Source organism: Xenopus laevis, chromosome 2S, assembly GCF_017654675.1.
Source record: "Xenopus laevis strain J_2021 chromosome 2S, Xenopus_laevis_v10.1, whole genome shotgun sequence".
Lineage (NCBI taxonomy): Eukaryota > Metazoa > Chordata > Amphibia > Anura > Pipidae > Xenopus > Xenopus laevis.
This window is the reverse complement of record NC_054374.1, coordinates 123,685,250-123,702,842: the sequence shown is the minus strand read 5'-3', so window position 1 is coordinate 123,702,842 and position 17,593 is coordinate 123,685,250. Positions and strand designations below refer to the sequence as shown.

Here is a 17,593-nt window from a genome sequence, read left to right as displayed (position 1 = left end):
TTATAAATGAGAAACAGATAAGTGAATGTTATTTTCAGAGCAAACTTCATGTTTATTTCCACCTCTATATACAGAACTGAGTTTCTGATCAATGTATTAATAATACTGTGTGTGTGTTTGGGGGGTAGTGGATAAGTTACAAGTAGATAAAAGTCATATCAACCCTAAACATTTTCCTATAATTAAATGTTTTTGCAACTGTATGAAGTACAGAAATGGGATCTGTTATCCGGAAACCCGTTATCCAGAAATCTCCGAATTACAAAATGCCCATCTCTCGTTGAATCCATTTATCCAAATAATCCTTACGATTTGTCATCTTCGGACATCAGATAAAGCCTACCAAGCTGGGGCTAGGAAAGGGGCTGGTAGGTGTTCAGCTTGAGAGTCAATCTCTCCATGGCTCAAAGGAAAAGTAAAGCTTAGCTAAAGAAGTAGCTAGAAATGTTGTACATTATGTTTGTGCTTCTGTACCAGCCCAAGATAACCACAGCCCTTTAGCAGTAAAGATCTGTGTCTCCAAAGATGCCCCAGTAGCTCCTCGTCTTCTTTTCTGCTGATTCACTGCACATGCTTTGTGCTGCTGTCTCTTACTGAGCTTAGCGACCAACTTAAACTATACAATATACATAGAATATAAATGTCACAATATATAGGCTGATTAGTAATTAATACAGTTAATTACTACATGGCAGCACATAAAACAGTGCAACTAGCAACAGAATTTCATAATCAGCCCTGTAGCATCAGTTTATATTACAGGGCAACCTCATTTTCTGCTTGATAAATTGTGAAGACCCCTAAGCTTAGCTTCTCAACAGCTGCTCAGAGCCCACTGAGCATGTGAGTGTCACAGACACTTTCCAAGATGGTGACCCCCTGTGACAAGTTTGAAGTCCTGGATCATTGCTGCTATTGACAAGATTAAACTTTTGGCTGGTGCAACAAGTCCAGTATATAAAATATGGAATTTCTAGCCACTTATTTTTAGGGTTTAATTCTCCTTTAAGGTGCTTCTCTTGTACTTATTAACAGAGCTAAAAAGTTGCTACCTGATCTCCAAAAAAATGTTTCATTAACCTCAATTTAATATCCAAACACTAAAGTACAGTCCACTTGACTTTATTAAACTACATTAAAAGCAGTAGTAGCCAATGAGCAACGGGCAAGTCAACTCTCTTAGCAACAAATATATGAATTATAAAAGAAAATGAGGTCATTTTCTTATATAATTCACATATTTCAGTCAATTTCTGTAATATGCTGAGATGCCATGTAAACAACCTCATTATAAAAATCCCTGCTTTATTCAGTGCCCCATCCCTAGAAATATGGCGGCAGTAAAGCCGCTATAGCAGTGCAGGCTGCCATATTAAATTAAAGTTGTGAAATTCGGGAGTTAGTTTGCTATGACTTTGCACTGTAGAAGTTAATGTTCCAAGGGGGATTCCTTCATTGTACACATTGATTTGCATTCAGTCTTCAGATGAATAAACCCATAATCCAGTGTAGCTCGTTGAGCAGTGCATAATTCATATCCCCTTTGGTTTATGACACCGTTTGAAATTAGCTGATGTTGATTTTCTGAAATATAAATTGACTGTAAAACATTTATTACACAGATAAAATCCCTCGGAGGGGTGAGCTGACACGGCGCACGGTACAAGTCCAATCATATTTCATTTAGGAATTTTTTTTTAATGTAATTGATTTTAAAGGGAAAATGTTTTGATAGCCGACGCCAACATTACGTTCTTGCCTTTCACAGAGGCTCTGCTGCTTTTGGAATCATTTTGCCTATAAGCTCATTGACCTAGATATTGATTTATTTTAAAGACAAATCGTTCCTATTTTCCTCTTATTATTTGTTAAACCCAGCACATTTGGCTACAGATAGGAAGTGACACTGTTGTGTTCTATGTGGCTCCCTCCTTGGGTGTGTACCACCTATAAGGCTGCCGGAACCAAATGATTACAATGGTTATGAGCCATAATTAGAACTGAGCATATCGCTTTGTAATTGGTTCTGATGTTCATAGAGGACAAGATAACCATGGGACGTGTTTGGGATGAGAATGATGTGCAATATCCAGGCACCGTATCAGTATTCCTAAAAGAAGATAACATTGTGGCGTTACTATAATGCCACCATCTTCCTTTTCCCCCCAGTCTGTCACTATGGAAACACTTCCCAGGTGATTAATCATGCAGTGAATGCTTAAGAAACCTCGGAAGCTACAGGACAAGATTGTGATCACAATTAGGTGCCCAGGAAACTGCCTGTACATGTTAATACTCATTACAGCACAGTTATAGCACAATAGGCTTATGGGAAATGGAAATTCTTGGCTTAACGTCAGACAAAAATGTTAATATATGCACATAGATACTGCTACCAACACAGCTTCCATCTTCCATCACATTGTGGGGCATTATTCTGATTTCCATTTATTTAGTATTAGGGCTCAGACTTTTCAGCCATCACCTTAGGAAAATGTGAAAAGAGCACAGAAGTTGCAACTAAAAATAAAAACAGTTAAAGGGGTAGTTCACCTCCAAACAACTAGTTGTTATCAGATAGATCACCAGAAATAATGACTTTTTCCAATTACTTTCTATTTTCTATATGTCAACGTTTTTATAATATTAAAGTCTAAAGTGTAATTTTTCACCTTCTAAAGCAGCTCAGGGGGGGGGGACCCTGTGAACTGTTCTAAATTACATTTAGTTGATAAATTTCTTATCTTTGTCCTCGCTGAGCAGAATCTTTGGGTTTCATTACAGGCAGCTGTTAGAATTGATACAATAGTTGCTAATACTCCAGAGATGCTGCTGAGAAATGTATCAACTAAATATTGCAAAATTGTAACAGTTTAGAATCTGCACCTGAATTACTGAGCTGTCAGACTCAAACACCAGAGACACGAACATTCAACTTTAAACTTAGATTTTTGGAAAAACAGTAAACAATAAATAATGGAAAGTAATTGTTTGGAAGGTGAACAACCCCCTTAATTAAAATGAAAACAGGGCAAAGTAGGCTTCTTTAAGTAGAGGTTCAGTATTGCCATAAAGATATATGAACTATGTTTGTCAGATGGGGTCAGTGACCCCCATTTGTAAGGTGGAAAGAGTCAAAAGAAGAAGGCAAATAATGGCAAAGTAGAAAAAAGAATGAAGGTCAACTGGAAAGCTTATTATAATTGCCCATCCTATACTAAAAATGTAACATACAAGGTGAACCAACCCTCACTAAAGGTATCCCATAAGTACCCATATTACAGGGACTGGTCATGGACAATGAACAAATGCATTCTGGGACAGAGGAACAAAGTGTTCTAGCTGTGCCACCAGGTGAAGGGAGTGACAATTAAAAATGTTTCTGTGTGTCATGTTTAAACAAGGCACCAATAGTTCCAGGCACATTGCACAAACTGGGGCTAAAAGAGGGGCACCAACCAGAAGCAGGGCATCACATCACAGATGCCCAAATGGCAAGATGTCAGCTATAAAGAGACAATACAGAGCGGAACAGAATCAGGAATGGGAGAGGATGGGATAGATCTATGATGCTGGCCTTCCCTTTGGGTCAGAATTTGCTGACATTTCTACTATAAAATGCCTGATGGTATAATCCCTTGGAATTATTGTTATGCCACCTCCATATCCATAGCTAAAAATAACAGCAAAGAGCTAACTTGCCTATAAACAGCCATTGTTTCACTTTGGAACACCTGATTAAACAGAAGCATTGATCTGTATATTTGGGGAACGCAAGGGGCTAAACAGGAAACATTGCCAAGTCAGATCAATATTTGTTATGTTATTTACTGTCAGTCCATTTTAACAGTGGCTCCTTATTACACAGAGCTGCACAATATAATCTCATGGTGCTTCGTAACTAGATTATAATACAAAGTAGGCTTTCCGTTCACTTTATCTATAATGTTCTGAACAACCTCTAAATAGAGAGAGGAACTCATTTATTCCCAGATTTGGATGTATGGATCGCTTTAGCACCTGCTGAATTCTAGCCAGGTATAAATGAAGTATGATCCATCTATCCCAATACAATTGCATTTTCAGTCCCAGATGATCATGAAAAATAACTGTAAGAGTTTAAATTTCTGTTTTTGGTAGGAAGTTGTTGGGCTCATGCTTGATGAAAAAACAAACATGCCTAAAATATTTTTTATATCAAATTTTGTACACCATATAAACCTTTAAAACACATACGTTATTTTTGTAGTCCCACTCTTGAAAAGGCTAGCTTCAGATCTATTGCCATGGCTAAGGATTAGGAGGGGGTGCAAATAGCAGTTACAACCCAATGGGTTACTGTAAACATCCCAATTGGGTGATCTGCCTCTTACAAATAGAACTGCAAAGAGCATTGCCAGGTTATATCCAGAAGGGAGGGTGAAAAAAAAAGATATAAGGTGACAGCCCCATATATATGTGTTAAGGCTCTGAGAGAGAGACTTGGTTTTTAGTAACCGTTTTGTTTATGTCAAAGTGTACAAAGGAATCTCTGAAGGTCACATGGAAACTTTTCCTTCTCTATCGATTTATAAATAATATTCCAATGTTACTGTGTATCCAGTGGTCTCTCGCTGTTAATTTGGTAACCTATAGCCAGGTTCCCTCTTTCTTGCACATGTCTGATTGGTGTTAGTTATTTTGCCTCCTAGTGCAAGCTACAGGCTGTTGCTAGGCAATGTACGACTGTGTAACTGTGTGTCAATTTATTGCAATGTGATCAGATCTGATTTTTAAAAGAAAAAAAAGTTGAATGCAAAATTGGATAGGACTACTCATGTGGAAATCAATTTACATGCAGTTTCAAAACAGCTCCATAGGGATAAATGTGTAAGTAATTCTTAGTAGCACCAGTTATACTAGGGCAATGTTGTTATATCTCCTTATGATACTCAATATTGTATTGCTTGAATGTAGAATTACAGCAGGTCTCTTAGCTCCATTTTGTCAGTGGCTTGTAGGGATGCACCGAATCCAGAATTCGGTTTGGGACTCGGGCAGGATTCTGCCTTTTTCAGCAGGATTTGAATTCAGCCGAATTCTTGTGCCTGACCAAACCGAATCCTGATTTGCATATGCAAATTAGGGGCAGGAAAGGAAAATCATGTAACTTTTTGTCACAAAACAAGCAAGAGAAAATGTTTTTCCCCATCATGTCCCTAATTTGCATATGCTAATTAGCTTTTGGATTCTGTTTGGAATTCTGCTGAATGTTTCAGGAAGGATTAGGGGGAATCCCTAATGGGCATCCCCCTTCCAAACCCCCACCCATCCCCTGACTTGCATTTTATTGAGACAGGCAGGTTAGAGAGCAACAGAGACCACAATGGGCTGCCCTCCACCCCTAACACTGCTGTCTGCACTTTGTATTGGGGTTTTTTTTTATCCAGTGCAAGGTGTAGATGGGAAATTAGTGCTTACCAATTTAGCACTAAGTGGCATCCCTCTTGCACCCCTTAGTGCTCTTGCATGTCATCCGTGGTCATTGTAATTGACCCACATACTCCCCCTTTCCTTTACCGTAGAGGTACCCAAAAGGTAAATCGGGATCTACCAGTAGACCTTTAGCTTGTGAGCAGTAGCTCTCAAGACATTGTCAACAGCTTGTCTAATATGTTAAGGTTACATAAGAAACAGTAGTTTGTTAATTATAGCAATATACAATTTCCCATCAATCAATATTTCAGTAATATTTTCCATGGAACAGAATGCTAACAATGTTTTTATGGATATAGATCCTAATGGGACAACATCACTAAAAGTAGACCTCGCATTAGAAAAGTATGGGCACTCCTGCTTTACAGTAAAGCATTAGCACCCACAGGCTGGTCAGTCTAGTCACTTACCAACTCAAACGAGAGACCTTCTTTTGTCACACTGTCGACATCGGGGATGTGAGCCTTGGCTTGAGCCTTAATGTAGCACTTCTCTCCTCCAGTAAAGCGAACGCCAGTTATACCCTACAAAACAGAGACAATAATATTTATAAAGAAATGTAAAGAACTGCACAGTTTACCCTGAAAGAAGACATGTAATAACACATTCGGTGATAAAGTTGCATCATGATTTTTTGACATGGTAACTAAAACCTCATTTGGAAGCTGTGACTGAAGCCTGGGGTAAAATAAGCTGCAGAACTTAAAACATGTGCGTAGAAACAGTTGAGTAAACGTGTGCAGTTTATGCCACTTTTAAAGCTCATGGGTTTTTGTAACTACGATCTCATTGGTTTAAATGGGCTTTGTCAAATTCAGAAATTTATGGAGTAAGCTCCTGTGTAATTCTGGAATATGCACTTTTATAAATAGGCTTAAATGAGTTTTTACATATGGAATTCACACACAATGAAATCATGCGGTTATTTTGCATAATTTGAATAATCTATATCTATTTTTGATTCAAATCGAATTGAAATTTCGGGGCAGTTATTTCTACTTCAGTTGAAAAACAAGACTTGCAATTGTTCTCATTGATTTAAATATGGCTCTATGGGGCAATCTGTAATTGAAAAAGCCTTTTTCTCATCAAATTAAATTCCTTGCCATAAACATAGGTAACTCTCAGGGCATTCTATAGGTATTGGATCTATTATTCAAAATGCTTGGGACCTGGAGTTTGAAATGCTGTAAGGCTACTAAAAATAATCTAACATTAAATAAACCCATCAGGATTGTTTTGCCATCAATATGAAATCATACAAGCTACTGTTTATGATTACAGAGAAAATGGAAATCATTTCACAATGTCAGATTGACTTCCCATATTTTGGAACTTTCTAAATATTGGGTTTCCAGATAAGAGATCCCATACTTGTATAAGCAAGGTATCCACTCACATAATCATTTTTATCTGCAATATTACCCTCCTGATCCCACAAAGCCACTGTGAATTATTGTTATTGCCCCGTACATTCCGCTACAACAAGAGATCCCACAATTGTAAAAAAAAATTCTACATTCTACAAGAGGTTTTAGCAAGAAAGCAAACGTTCTTTTAGCTCTGTTTCCTTCCTTTAAACTTTATATTCAGTAAAGGATGAAAGTAATAGAAATATTCTAGGCTCTAACTTACTTAAAATGCTGCTCTGACCACTAATCCCACAATTTTGCTGCTGCACTTTCACAACGGGCTGTCCCCAAAAGGCCATATCCTGTAGCCTAAACAACACACGTATAAACTGGATTTTACATTCACACTTGATAAACAGCAACAGAAGCACAAAATTGGATGCTGAGTGCTTCTGGTTGTCATCAGAAAATATAATTCCATTTTAGCTGACATCTCAAAAATATAGCTCCAAGTGCATCTTGTTTGTGATGTGTAATTGAAGTGGAAGTCTAATCCCCGGGCTCATAAATCACAGAGAAGCTGTGGGCCCTCCCTTCTGGCTGATACAAGTGAATTATCAGTTTGTTAGCTTGTATTTGACTAACTTCTTGCTAGGTGTCTCGGACCATTAACACATTTGGTGCCCTCGAATTCTCTGCTGCAGATGTGCAGAATGTAATCACGTTTATGAGCTCTCCAGCCCCTCATATTGTGCTGATGTCACTGCTCTACTGTGTTATTTACTCTTATCTTGCTATATTACCTCCAGCCAATTCTGTCTCAATTTGAAGCTCAAGCCTGTAAAGATTTCTGAGAGCTATCACTATCTACTGTTTATAGTTAAAATGGGGACCACGCGAACTAGGCCCTATGAATATATTATATACCTGTGGACACATCAAAATGGGACCAATAAGGTCCAAAAGGTTGAAATTGAAATGGGTATGTGATACAAAAAGATGAAGGCCCCCTTTCTGCTATGCTAGGGCATTCCAGTAGTTAAGACAAAATATACAGACACAGACATAATAAAATCCTAATAGAAATAAATGTAAACACATGGAAACGCATAGCAATTTCATGGGAAGATTAATACACCCAAAAAGGTGAGGTGGCCTGGAAGTAGGGGTCCCCCAAAACACACATTGGGCAGCACAGTTACAACAGAACAGGTTTCTATGATTTTCTGGTAAGAGGCAAGTGTTAGAGATAAGCGCTGCTGCTCAGCTTTAACACCCTGTAGCACAGAACTTGATTTTGATTTGAGCAGTTAAAACAGATTCTGATACATTAATCAGAGCAGTAAATGGAGAGAAAATATTGAACTGTTAGGAATCCACCCCAGGTTTTCTTGTTACAAGTTTGAGCATATACAGCATTTGCCCATATTTATATGGAACAGGTCCACTTCATAGTGCCATAAAAAAGGTTTACCTTTAAGCCTAAAGGTTGGCATCATTTTAGGTAGGTCAGGGGGTGCATAGTTTGGGATGTGGCATATTTTGTCCTGCTATTCCAAGTTTGAAGGTTTGAAGGAATATGCAATACGTTGTTACAGTTTCACAAAAAAAGATAATCAGACCAGGTCTTGTTACGGACCTTATTCTATTATCAGCAAGTCACTGATCTACATAGTTAAGGATAATAAAAAACAGAAAAGAAAGGGTCAGCTTTAGGCTCCACAAGCTGCAAATCACTTGCAAATGCAGAGACCGAGGTTAGAGTGATTCATAAAGATTCTAGAAAAACTACTCAGCAACTTATGTATAATAGAAAATCAAGAGGATAAATATACTGAACAGTGGGTTAGTATGTTATACCCTGCGGGATTAAGAGGGAACGAAACCTGTATAGGGGAGAGTGGGACTTAGGCAAGGGACCCCTTCCCCCAGGGCTTTAGGTAGTTTGTCACGTAGCTGGGGCTGTCTGCCACCCCAGCCCCCCTTCCCTCCCCCTGGACACATACAAAGGGAACAAAGGGAGAGATACCTGGTGGCGGGAAAAAAGGGGGCGGGCTGGGGGAGGTAAAGGGGGCTGGTGCAGAGAAGGGACAGATGCTTAAGGAGGAAACCAAGCCAGGAGCAGCAGACTAATTTTTGTTTTTGTTTCAGGTAGATCTCTAAGAGCTGTGCGGCAAGAACTCATCAGGAAATCTGCTGGAAGAGATCCGGTCATCGCTGAGATGGAGGTGAATGCGGCCCAAGGGGTGAAAATCGGAGCGACGAAGAGGAGAGCCATGATGCCCAGGAGGTTCCGGGAAGAGACAGAAGGCTCGGCAGGGGACATCGCTAGGCCCAAGAAGAGGGTAAGTTGTTCCATGCAGGTCAGGAGTCGGTCAGCGAGCGGTGGATGCGGCAGAAGAGACGGCGTCGTCGGCGAAGAGGAGGAAGCATCGCGAGAACGAGAACCGGATCAAGATGACGTCACCTCTGGGTCGACGAACAGCGCTGAACCGGTGGTGCGGAAAAGGAAGAAGTTTGGAGGCGCACAGAGGATCGAGGAGCAGCACAACAAGGAGCATCCAAGGAAGAGGTTTGGAGGTTCAAGGGGGAGGCGGGTGGGGGGCTCGGAGGGGGTCCCCACTGCCACCAATGTTTTTCCCACGGCCACCAATGCCCCCCACTATGCCACCAACGAGTCCCCCACGGCCACCAATGTATTACACTCCGCCAGCAATAAGGCACCAGCCACCACCAAGGGGACGGGGGGGGCCAAGTTGGGCATAGTCAATAGGGCCCCACAGTTACCCTCAGGCCCAGGTTTAAGGGGCAGATCCAGCACCAACGACCCCTGTTCCCTGCAGGGTGGCATAGCAAGCGAAGAGGAGCTTCCAGGGGAAGAGGATTGGGGGAGGGAAGCTGCCCCCAACCCTGAGGAGGAGGGACACAGAGGATCAGAACATGGCCATGCATGGGGAGCTGAACATTTCCAAGCCCCAGCGACCAGGGGAGGGGGGAGTTTCAGATTTAGGGGAAACGACCTGTTTTTGAGCATCGGAACCCCCAGAGGGGATGGGGGCACAGAGGCTGCCAACAGTGGAACGGAAACGGTTCTAATGCCATGTGGGAGGGGGATGGTTGTAATACTGAGTATGGAGGTTATGACAATAATTATATGAGTTTTTTCCTGCACTTAGGCAATGGTATAACCAGAGGATACCTGGATGGGCAGTGGGACAGGAGTTTCCATATTGGGATGGTTATCGGGTGCCGAGTCTCCAGTTTAGAAACAGGGAGGAAGAGGAGAGCTGGTTGCAGTGGAGGAAAGAAAGAACACAAAGACAAGAGGAGGAGGCTGGCCCATCAACAAGGAGGGAAAAAGAAGCCTATCCAACAAATACAAGGGTGCAGGAAAAGCAGAAAGAGGATGCAAGCACACAGAGACCAATCGTGGCAACCGCTACAAAGGAGGCACCTATGGGTGAGTTGAATGTGCAACATGACATACCAATTGATTTGGATTCTGATTCAGAGGATTCAGATAGTGAGTCAGAAGGGGGAAAAATGGTAGCCATACTTAAGAGGTATCTGAAAGGCAAAGAGAAAAGTGGGGGTATAGAGAAAAATTCAAAAGAAACCACTCCGGTAATGGTCCTAGCTGGGGCTGGGGATACATATGCATGCGCGCTTACAGAGACAGCAGCACATTTACCTAAGAAAGCGAGAAAGTCTATAGAGGAGGGTAAATTTGTGGATATTTACAGTTTAACTAGGGAAGCAGTTCAAGAAAAGGAAGAAGGGGTGAAACAGGAGGAAAAAGAGAGAAGGCGAAAATCGATATTTGATTGGTTGAAAGGTTTTTTGGTTTTTTCAAGCGTATACCTAGTTAAAAAGCCTGAGCAGAGTTTGAATATCATAAAGTACATTGATACAATAATTGACACATATCTGTTTTACAAGGGTACTTCATGGTATGATTATGACCAGGCTTTCAGGAAAAAGATTGTAAATAGTAAAATGTTATCTTTTGGACAGAAGGACATAGATTTATGGACAAGATTGGTGTCTAAAGAGAGGAGTACAAGCAATAATGTGAACAAAGGGAGCTATACGGTCAAACCAAGGAACGTGTGTTTCGCATACAACGAGAGGAGATGTAATAGAGGGTATGCATGCAAATTCAGGCATGCATGCTCTGCATGTGGATCTTCTCATATTGTAAGTGAATGTAACAGGAAAAGGGAGACCCAAGCAAACAGGCAGCCCTTTCGAGGCGCTCAACAAAAGAGCGGCAACGCCAGTGCAGATGGGCAAGCTAATTGAGTCATTAGTTGGTTACCCAGATAAAGAGGCAGCAGTATTTTTAGCAAAGGGTTTTTTGGATGGTTTTAAGATTCCAGTATCGCAAACACCCCCCCCTAGTAAAATCTATAAAAATTTAAAATCAGCTGGCCAGCATGAGGATGTTTTAAAACAAAAAATTGAAAAAGAAGTAAAAACAGGTAGGATGGCAGGGCCATTTGAAGTCCTCCCCATAGAGGGCCTGGTGGTGTCTCCACTGGGCGTAGTGCCCAAAAAAGAGCAGGGTAAATTCGGGATGATACAGCACCTTTCATATCCAGTAGGGGCATCAGTGAATGATGCACTAGATAAAGAACAGTGCAAGGTGCAGTACCAGTCTTTCGACGAAGCTTTAGAAATCGTAAAGGGACAAGGGGACAGGGCATTGTTAGCAAAGGTGGACATAGAGTCTGCATTTAGGCTTTTACCTTTACACCCAGAGAGTTTTAAGTTGACCGGGTGTTATTTTCAGGGAGCATTTTTTGTGGATTTATGCTTACCTATGGGATGTGCAATTTCATGTTCATATTTTGAGATGTTTAGCACATTTTTGCATTGGCTTATATGCCAAAGGTCGGGGAATGCGGCCATAGCCCACTACCTAGATGATTTTTTAATCATAGGGCCCAAACAAACAGGGAAGTGCCAGGAAACCTTGATAATATTTTTACAGATGCTAAAAGAGTTAGGTGTCCCAGTCGCGGAGGAAAAGACAGTGCAGCCAACTACAAAGTTGACCTTTTTGGGAATTGAGATAGATACAAAAGCCAGGAGGTGCAGGTTGCCAAGGGATAAAGTAGAAAAAAGCAAGCAGGCAATACATAATTTAATGGGGACTAAAAAAGTAACGTTGAGAGAAATGCAACAGACTTTGGGGCTGCTGAACTTTGCATGTAGAATAATTCCAATGGGTCGGATATTTAAGAGAAGGTTGGAAAAGGCTACGACAGGGGTTAAAAAACCATTTCACAAAATAAGGATAACTAAGGAGTTAAGAGCAGATTTGGGTGTTTGGGATAGTTTTTTGACAGAATTTAACGGAATAAGGTTATGGTTATCTGAGACAAAGAATAACAGAGAATTGGAATTGTTAACAGATGCGTCGGGTAGCATTGGTTATGGAGCTTACTTTGCAGGAAAGTGGTGTGCTGGCAGGTGGCCGCAAGCATGGCGGGAGTTGGGTTTAACTAAGAATTTGACTTTGCTAGAGTTATTCCCCATAGTAGTAGCACTGGAGCTATGGGCAGGGGATTTTAGGGATAAAGCAATTCGGTTCATATCAGACAATATGGGGGTGGTGTGTGCAGTTAATAATTTATCATCGGATTCAGCCCCAGTAATCAATCTATTGAGACAGTTTTAATTTGCATGAGATTTAACATCTCATTTAGAGCGCAGCACATCCCAGGTGTAGAAAACACATTGGCAGACGCATTGTCAAGGGAAAAATGGGATCTTTTCTTTAAATTGGCACCCAACGCAGCAAAAACACCTCATAATTGCCCTGATAATTTATGGCAGTTGGTGAACCTCTCTTAGAAGAGCTGTACGGGAAATCTGTATCCGAGAGAACTCTTGCCGCATACAAAAAGGCATGGAAAAGATGGCAACTATTCTGCGAAAGCGGTAAGAGGGAGGGCAGCACTAAGGATTTGTTGTCATTTCTGGCGTTAATGTATAGGGAGGGAAAATCAAAAGCAGGCGCCAGCGCCACTCTAGCGGCGATTTCCCATTTTTCAGTGGCAGAAGGTAGACCTGAGATAGTACGCAGCCCAGTAATTAGGAAAGTTATAAAAGGATGGGCAAGAGCGGAGGGCCCTAGAGTAGATGAGAGAGAACCAATAGTGGAAAGCAGGCTGACTCTGGTCATAAGGGCATTAAAAAAGGTCTGTTTTGATCAATTTGAATATATGCTGTTCAGGGCGGCATTCACATTAGCATTTGGGGGGGCGTTGCGGTTAAGTGAATTGGTCCCCCCATCAAAAAAGGCAGCAGGGAAAGGTTTAATGGACAAGCACGTAGTTATACAAGAGGGGAAAGCATTGGTCTATGTTAGTAGATCTAAGACTGATCAGGAAGGGAAAGGGAGGTGGATAGGTATAGAGGCCACAGGTAAAATAACATGTACGGTCAAGGCACTGGTGAATTATAGGACAGTCCGGCCCGGGGGTGGGCAGCTGCTACTACTGCACAAAGACTCATCCCCCCTTTCTGCTTTCCAGTTTAGCCAGGTGCTGAAGAAGGCAGTAATAGTCAATGGTTGGGACCCAAAGAAATTTTGTTCACATTCTTTCAGAATAGGTGCAGCAACAGAGGCAGCAATGAGGGGGGAGTGTATAGAGAAGATAAAAAAGATGGGGAGATGGAAATCAGAGGCATATAGGAAGTATATACGGCCCGTGGAAAAAATGAGAAAAGGAAGCTAACCCTGCATATGTATTTACTTCGCAGCAAGGTGTGGATCTGCTGTCAACATATTGGTCATAGGGCACTCATTTATTTTTTGGGCCAAAAAGCATGCAGCAGGGCAACAGCTGGGGTTACCAAAGGAACACATGAAGTTGGCATGGCAGGGTTGGAGAGGTATGAGATGGGAGCAACTAAAAGGTAGGTTCTATAACGCTCTCCATCGAGTTAATTTCGTGCATTTAGTTATAATTCATACAGGGGGATCTCACGTCAAAAAAGACTCCAGCACTCATAGAGAACATGAGGGCCGACTTGGCGGAGATGCTGGAAAACAGGAAGGTCGGGGGGTTAGCTTGGTCAGACATTATACAGAGGAGCAATTGGAGGGGGGCAATTTCACCCAAAGGCGTGGAGAAAGCTAGAAAGAAAGTGAACCGGGCCATGCATAAATTCATGTGTTCCTTTGGGAAAGGTATCATAAGGCACGACAACATAAGAAGTAAGCAACACCAGTTTTTTAGGGAAGATGGAGTTCATCTGTTAAGGGAGGGTTTGGATCTGTTTTTAGGGAACATCGGGTCATTTATTCAGGAGTGGTGGAAGTCACAGGAGGTATAGGTGGGCCATGGAAAAGGACAAATGGTACCCCTCCCCCCTTTTCCATTGGGTGGCGGCAGTGCGGCTCCAGGAGAAAAGACGGTTACAGTGCAGGCCTACCCTTTGGAGAGTCACTAGTGTGGAGCAGACTTTGACTGCACGGTCTTGTCTGAGTCATGCAAGGGGCTGGGCTTAGCGCCAGTTATGCACACGGTTGGGAGCAGGAGGATGGGCGACTGATTGGTCACAGAGGGAGCTTGGCCCCATGATCCCTGCTCCCTGTGGTTGTCTATTACGGTGTGGGCACAATGCCCAGGTTGGTGATAGGAGCCGCAGCTGGGGGTCAGGGGGTACCTAGTCCTTTTAGCAAAAAGTAATAAATAAAGAAAGTGACTTCCACACATATTTTGCACCAATTAAGTCTCTGTGTCATTCTTGAGGGGAATGAGAGATGCCCCAGGGGATAGGGGGATCCTTGGCCTAATATTTTCTGAATTCAATTCTCGTGTCATTTTTGTATGCTTGAACATTTCAAAACAATATCCAGCCCAGGACATTGCCTGCTGCCTTCCACTGACTGGAATTCATCTCCTACTGACTGTGCTAAAGTTTAGGCTAAACATTAAACCCAAGGGGCAGATTTTCTGCTGGTGCATTTCAGACAATCTAGAAGTGCCCCAAACCACCCTGCCTGCCTCTCATTGACTGTTAGGCAAAGCGCATGCAAGATGTCAGTAGCCTTCAGCCAAAGTTTTAGTGCAGACAATTATTTACCTTCTGAACTGAAAAGAAGAATGTGATGTTTATCTTTCATACTGTGCATATGCAGCTACCAATATTTATACACTATAGGATGTACTCTGATACCTGTCCAAATCTGTATCTACATGAAAATGGGAGTTCAAGCTCTATTTATTATTACCATATATTAGGCTGTATATTGGGCATTTGGCTATAACTGGTATATCAGATTCATTAATTTCAGATCTATCCAAGCACCAAATAAAAACATTTTATGGGTCATTAACTTCCACTACCACAGTTGCATTTGCACACATTTCCCCACAGTCAGTTGCATGTAAAACCCCATTCATTTTAAGTATTTGCATCAAAATACTCTCAGCACTGCTCAGTTCTTCCTGCCTCCCGTTGACAACTGGACTTGGGAAACTTTCTGCACAATAGCATCCGATTTATGGCAAAGTGCAAGTGCAATTATGTTCATTTTGATGCATCTGCTGCAACTGCATTAGGCATAACTCCCCCTTGCGACTGCAACAACACTGGAATTCTGCATTATGGGAAAAAACATGGTGCTTGTGCTCAAAATTGCACTTTGCTCACAGCACTTACAGGCATAAATTTATTTTCAAGTCTTGAGTTGTATAATAATACATGATGCTTGGCACAGTACACAAGAACTGCTGCACCATTCATTTTCTTCCAGTGAGCAAATCTTATTTTTGCAAAGCTGTTTATTTACACATCTGTGTTTGTATGTCAGCAGAACAACTTGCTCAAGGTCAGAATGAAGCAACGTGGGGGTAGGTCTACTATTCCCTCTACTAGAACCAATTCTGTGGTCCATGGAGGCAGCCCGAGTCATTAATCTCCCTTGGCAGGTAAGCCTGAGTACACAGGGAAAGAATGTTTCTTAATTCGGGGCTATTATGTGACACTGAGTGTTTTCAGCTCATACTAGCTGCTAACACAAACACTCTATCTATAGATATAAAAAATGAGTGTATATGGGCAGGGATGTATGTTGTACATGGAAGGCAAATAGAACGACTGCTCCGACTCACTACAACTCAAGGTAATATATCAGGCAGTCCGAAAGTGCATCACTGGGTGCAGGATTCCCTTGGCGTCCCACACCGCATAGAATATGGAGGAAGAAGATGGAGTTACACACACCGGGCAACAAAATATTTAATTGTCAATGTTAAAAGACACGCAGCATACTTAGCTTGACGCGTTTCATAAGCAATGTATGTTCTACATAGACAACCATAGACTCATGCCATTAGTAGCAGCTTCAGGGGGGTGCAGTGTTTTTAAAAAATAATAAAATGCCCCCCAGTCCACCACCAAACACCTGCAGCTATTCCATTCAAGCTGTCAGGCTTGGCCACAGGTGAGTGGCTGGTAGTTAGGAGCCTTGGTGCTGTATAACACGAGTATAGCGGGTATTTGAGGTTTTGATAGACCGGAAACATGTTATGCAGAAGAGTATTTTAATAATGAAAAGTATGGCAATATAACTGATGAACAAAAGATAAATAATATAAGTTCTTACACCAGGTTGTTGGTCGAGGGCAGGCAACAATAAAGCAAGTCCGAGAAACAGGCTGAGGTCGGGGGCAGGCTGATGGCAATAAAAAGTCCGTATGGCAGGCCGAGGTTGGAGGCAGGCTGATGGCAGAGGGTAGTCCAGTAAACAAGCCGAGGTCAATTACCAGGAGATCCAACAGAGTGCAGGTAATGGGAACTGTAGCAGAGAACACAGCAAAGGGAACAAAGCAGGAATCTCAGGAACAAAGCAGGAATCTCAGGAACAAAAGCAGGAATCAGGCACAGGAGTCACAGGAACAAGGAGTCACAGGAACAAGGAGTCACAGGAACAAGGAGTCACAGGAACAAGGAGTCACAGGAACAAGGAGTCACAGGAACAAGGAGTCACAGGAACAAGGAGTCACAGGAACAAGGAGTATGCAGGATCTAGCTTGGGAGCTTCAATGATCAAGCCCCGGAGTATCTTTAGCAACAGACTTATAAAGGCCCTTAATTAACAATTATCAACACCTGGTAGAGCAAGAAGGAGGAGGAGGAGGTGAGCAAACGTAAAAGGTAGAAAGTCTTTAATCATACCAGTAGAATCAGAATCCAAAGGTCTCCAGTGGCTCAATGAAATAATGCAGGAGCTTGTGAGTGTAAAGTTCAGAGTTTGATCCCAGGTAGCTCCTGACGCAAGTTCATTTTTGGGGAATTTGCCAACAACTGACAAGTACTGTTGTTTAGAAACAGATGGAAGGCAGACTAGGAGAAGTGGGAAGGTCATACATCTTTCCAGGCAAACTGGGCGCAAGGTATTTTTCCTACAGTCCTGCACCAGTGAGTGAAACTGCACTTACACTTCTCAAGTGCTATTGTGCCAAGCTGCCCACCTGCAGGCTAACAGGGTAAATTAAGCTTTTCAGTGGATTTTTATGGCCCTCAGCCAATACAAGGAACCCACAGACTTACTCAAGAGAAATAGTTTTATTAGTTAAACATAACTACAGCGCCACAGGCCCTGGTGCAAAACTTGCCCTATGTTGTAGAAAATGACAATGCGTGCCCCATGTAGGGCGGCAATCCCAGGTGTATTTGTACCCCCTGCCCCTATGGTACTTACACACCTGGTTGCACACTGCATGGAAAACCTAGGAAGGTACTGC

The 17,593-nt window shown here is 42.0% G+C and overlaps 2 protein-coding genes across 6 annotated transcripts in view; one reads left to right on the top strand and one right to left on the bottom strand.

The window, feature by feature from the left end:
* Window positions 1-17,593, bottom strand: part of cnmd.S (chondromodulin S homeolog) — a gene marked incomplete at its 5' end in the record, with an annotated part of 53,398 nt that overhangs the window by 19,583 nt on the left and 16,222 nt on the right. The window contains 1 exon segment of the mRNA NM_001093328.1: window positions 5,886-5,999. Coding sequence (NP_001086797.1) covers window positions 5,886-5,999 — 114 coding nt within the window.
* On the top strand, window positions 8,704-16,519 carry LOC121400670. Of its 5 annotated transcripts, none has more exons than XR_005965893.1 (4): window positions 8,704-9,399; window positions 10,004-10,287; window positions 15,661-15,775; window positions 16,458-16,519. XR_005965893.1 is itself a non-coding variant. In XM_041584347.1 (3 exons), the coding sequence occupies exons 1-3, from the start codon at window positions 9,050-9,052 to the stop codon at window positions 13,976-13,978; spliced, it is 1,014 nt and encodes a 337-aa protein (XP_041440281.1). In that variant the 5' UTR covers window positions 8,704-9,049; the 3' UTR covers window positions 13,979-14,569. The 5 variants fall into 5 exon arrangements, 3 of the variants coding, with proteins under 3 accessions (XP_041440281.1, XP_041440282.1, XP_041440280.1); XR_005965892.1 differs by having other exon boundaries at window positions 15,658-15,775; XM_041584347.1 differs by lacking the exons at window positions 15,661-15,775; window positions 16,458-16,519 and adding an exon at window positions 13,599-14,569.

Excerpts from the sequence above, each read along its gene's own strand:
- LOC121400670 (XM_041584346.1), top strand. The coding sequence starts at position 9,050 with ATGGAGGTGAATGCGGCCCAAGGGGTGAAAATCGGAGCGACGAAGAGG. Across the intron at positions 9,400-10,003 it reads AAGGAGCATCCAAGGAAGAG|GCAATGGTATAACCAGAGGA; the intron begins GTTTGGAGGTTC and ends TCCTGCACTTAG.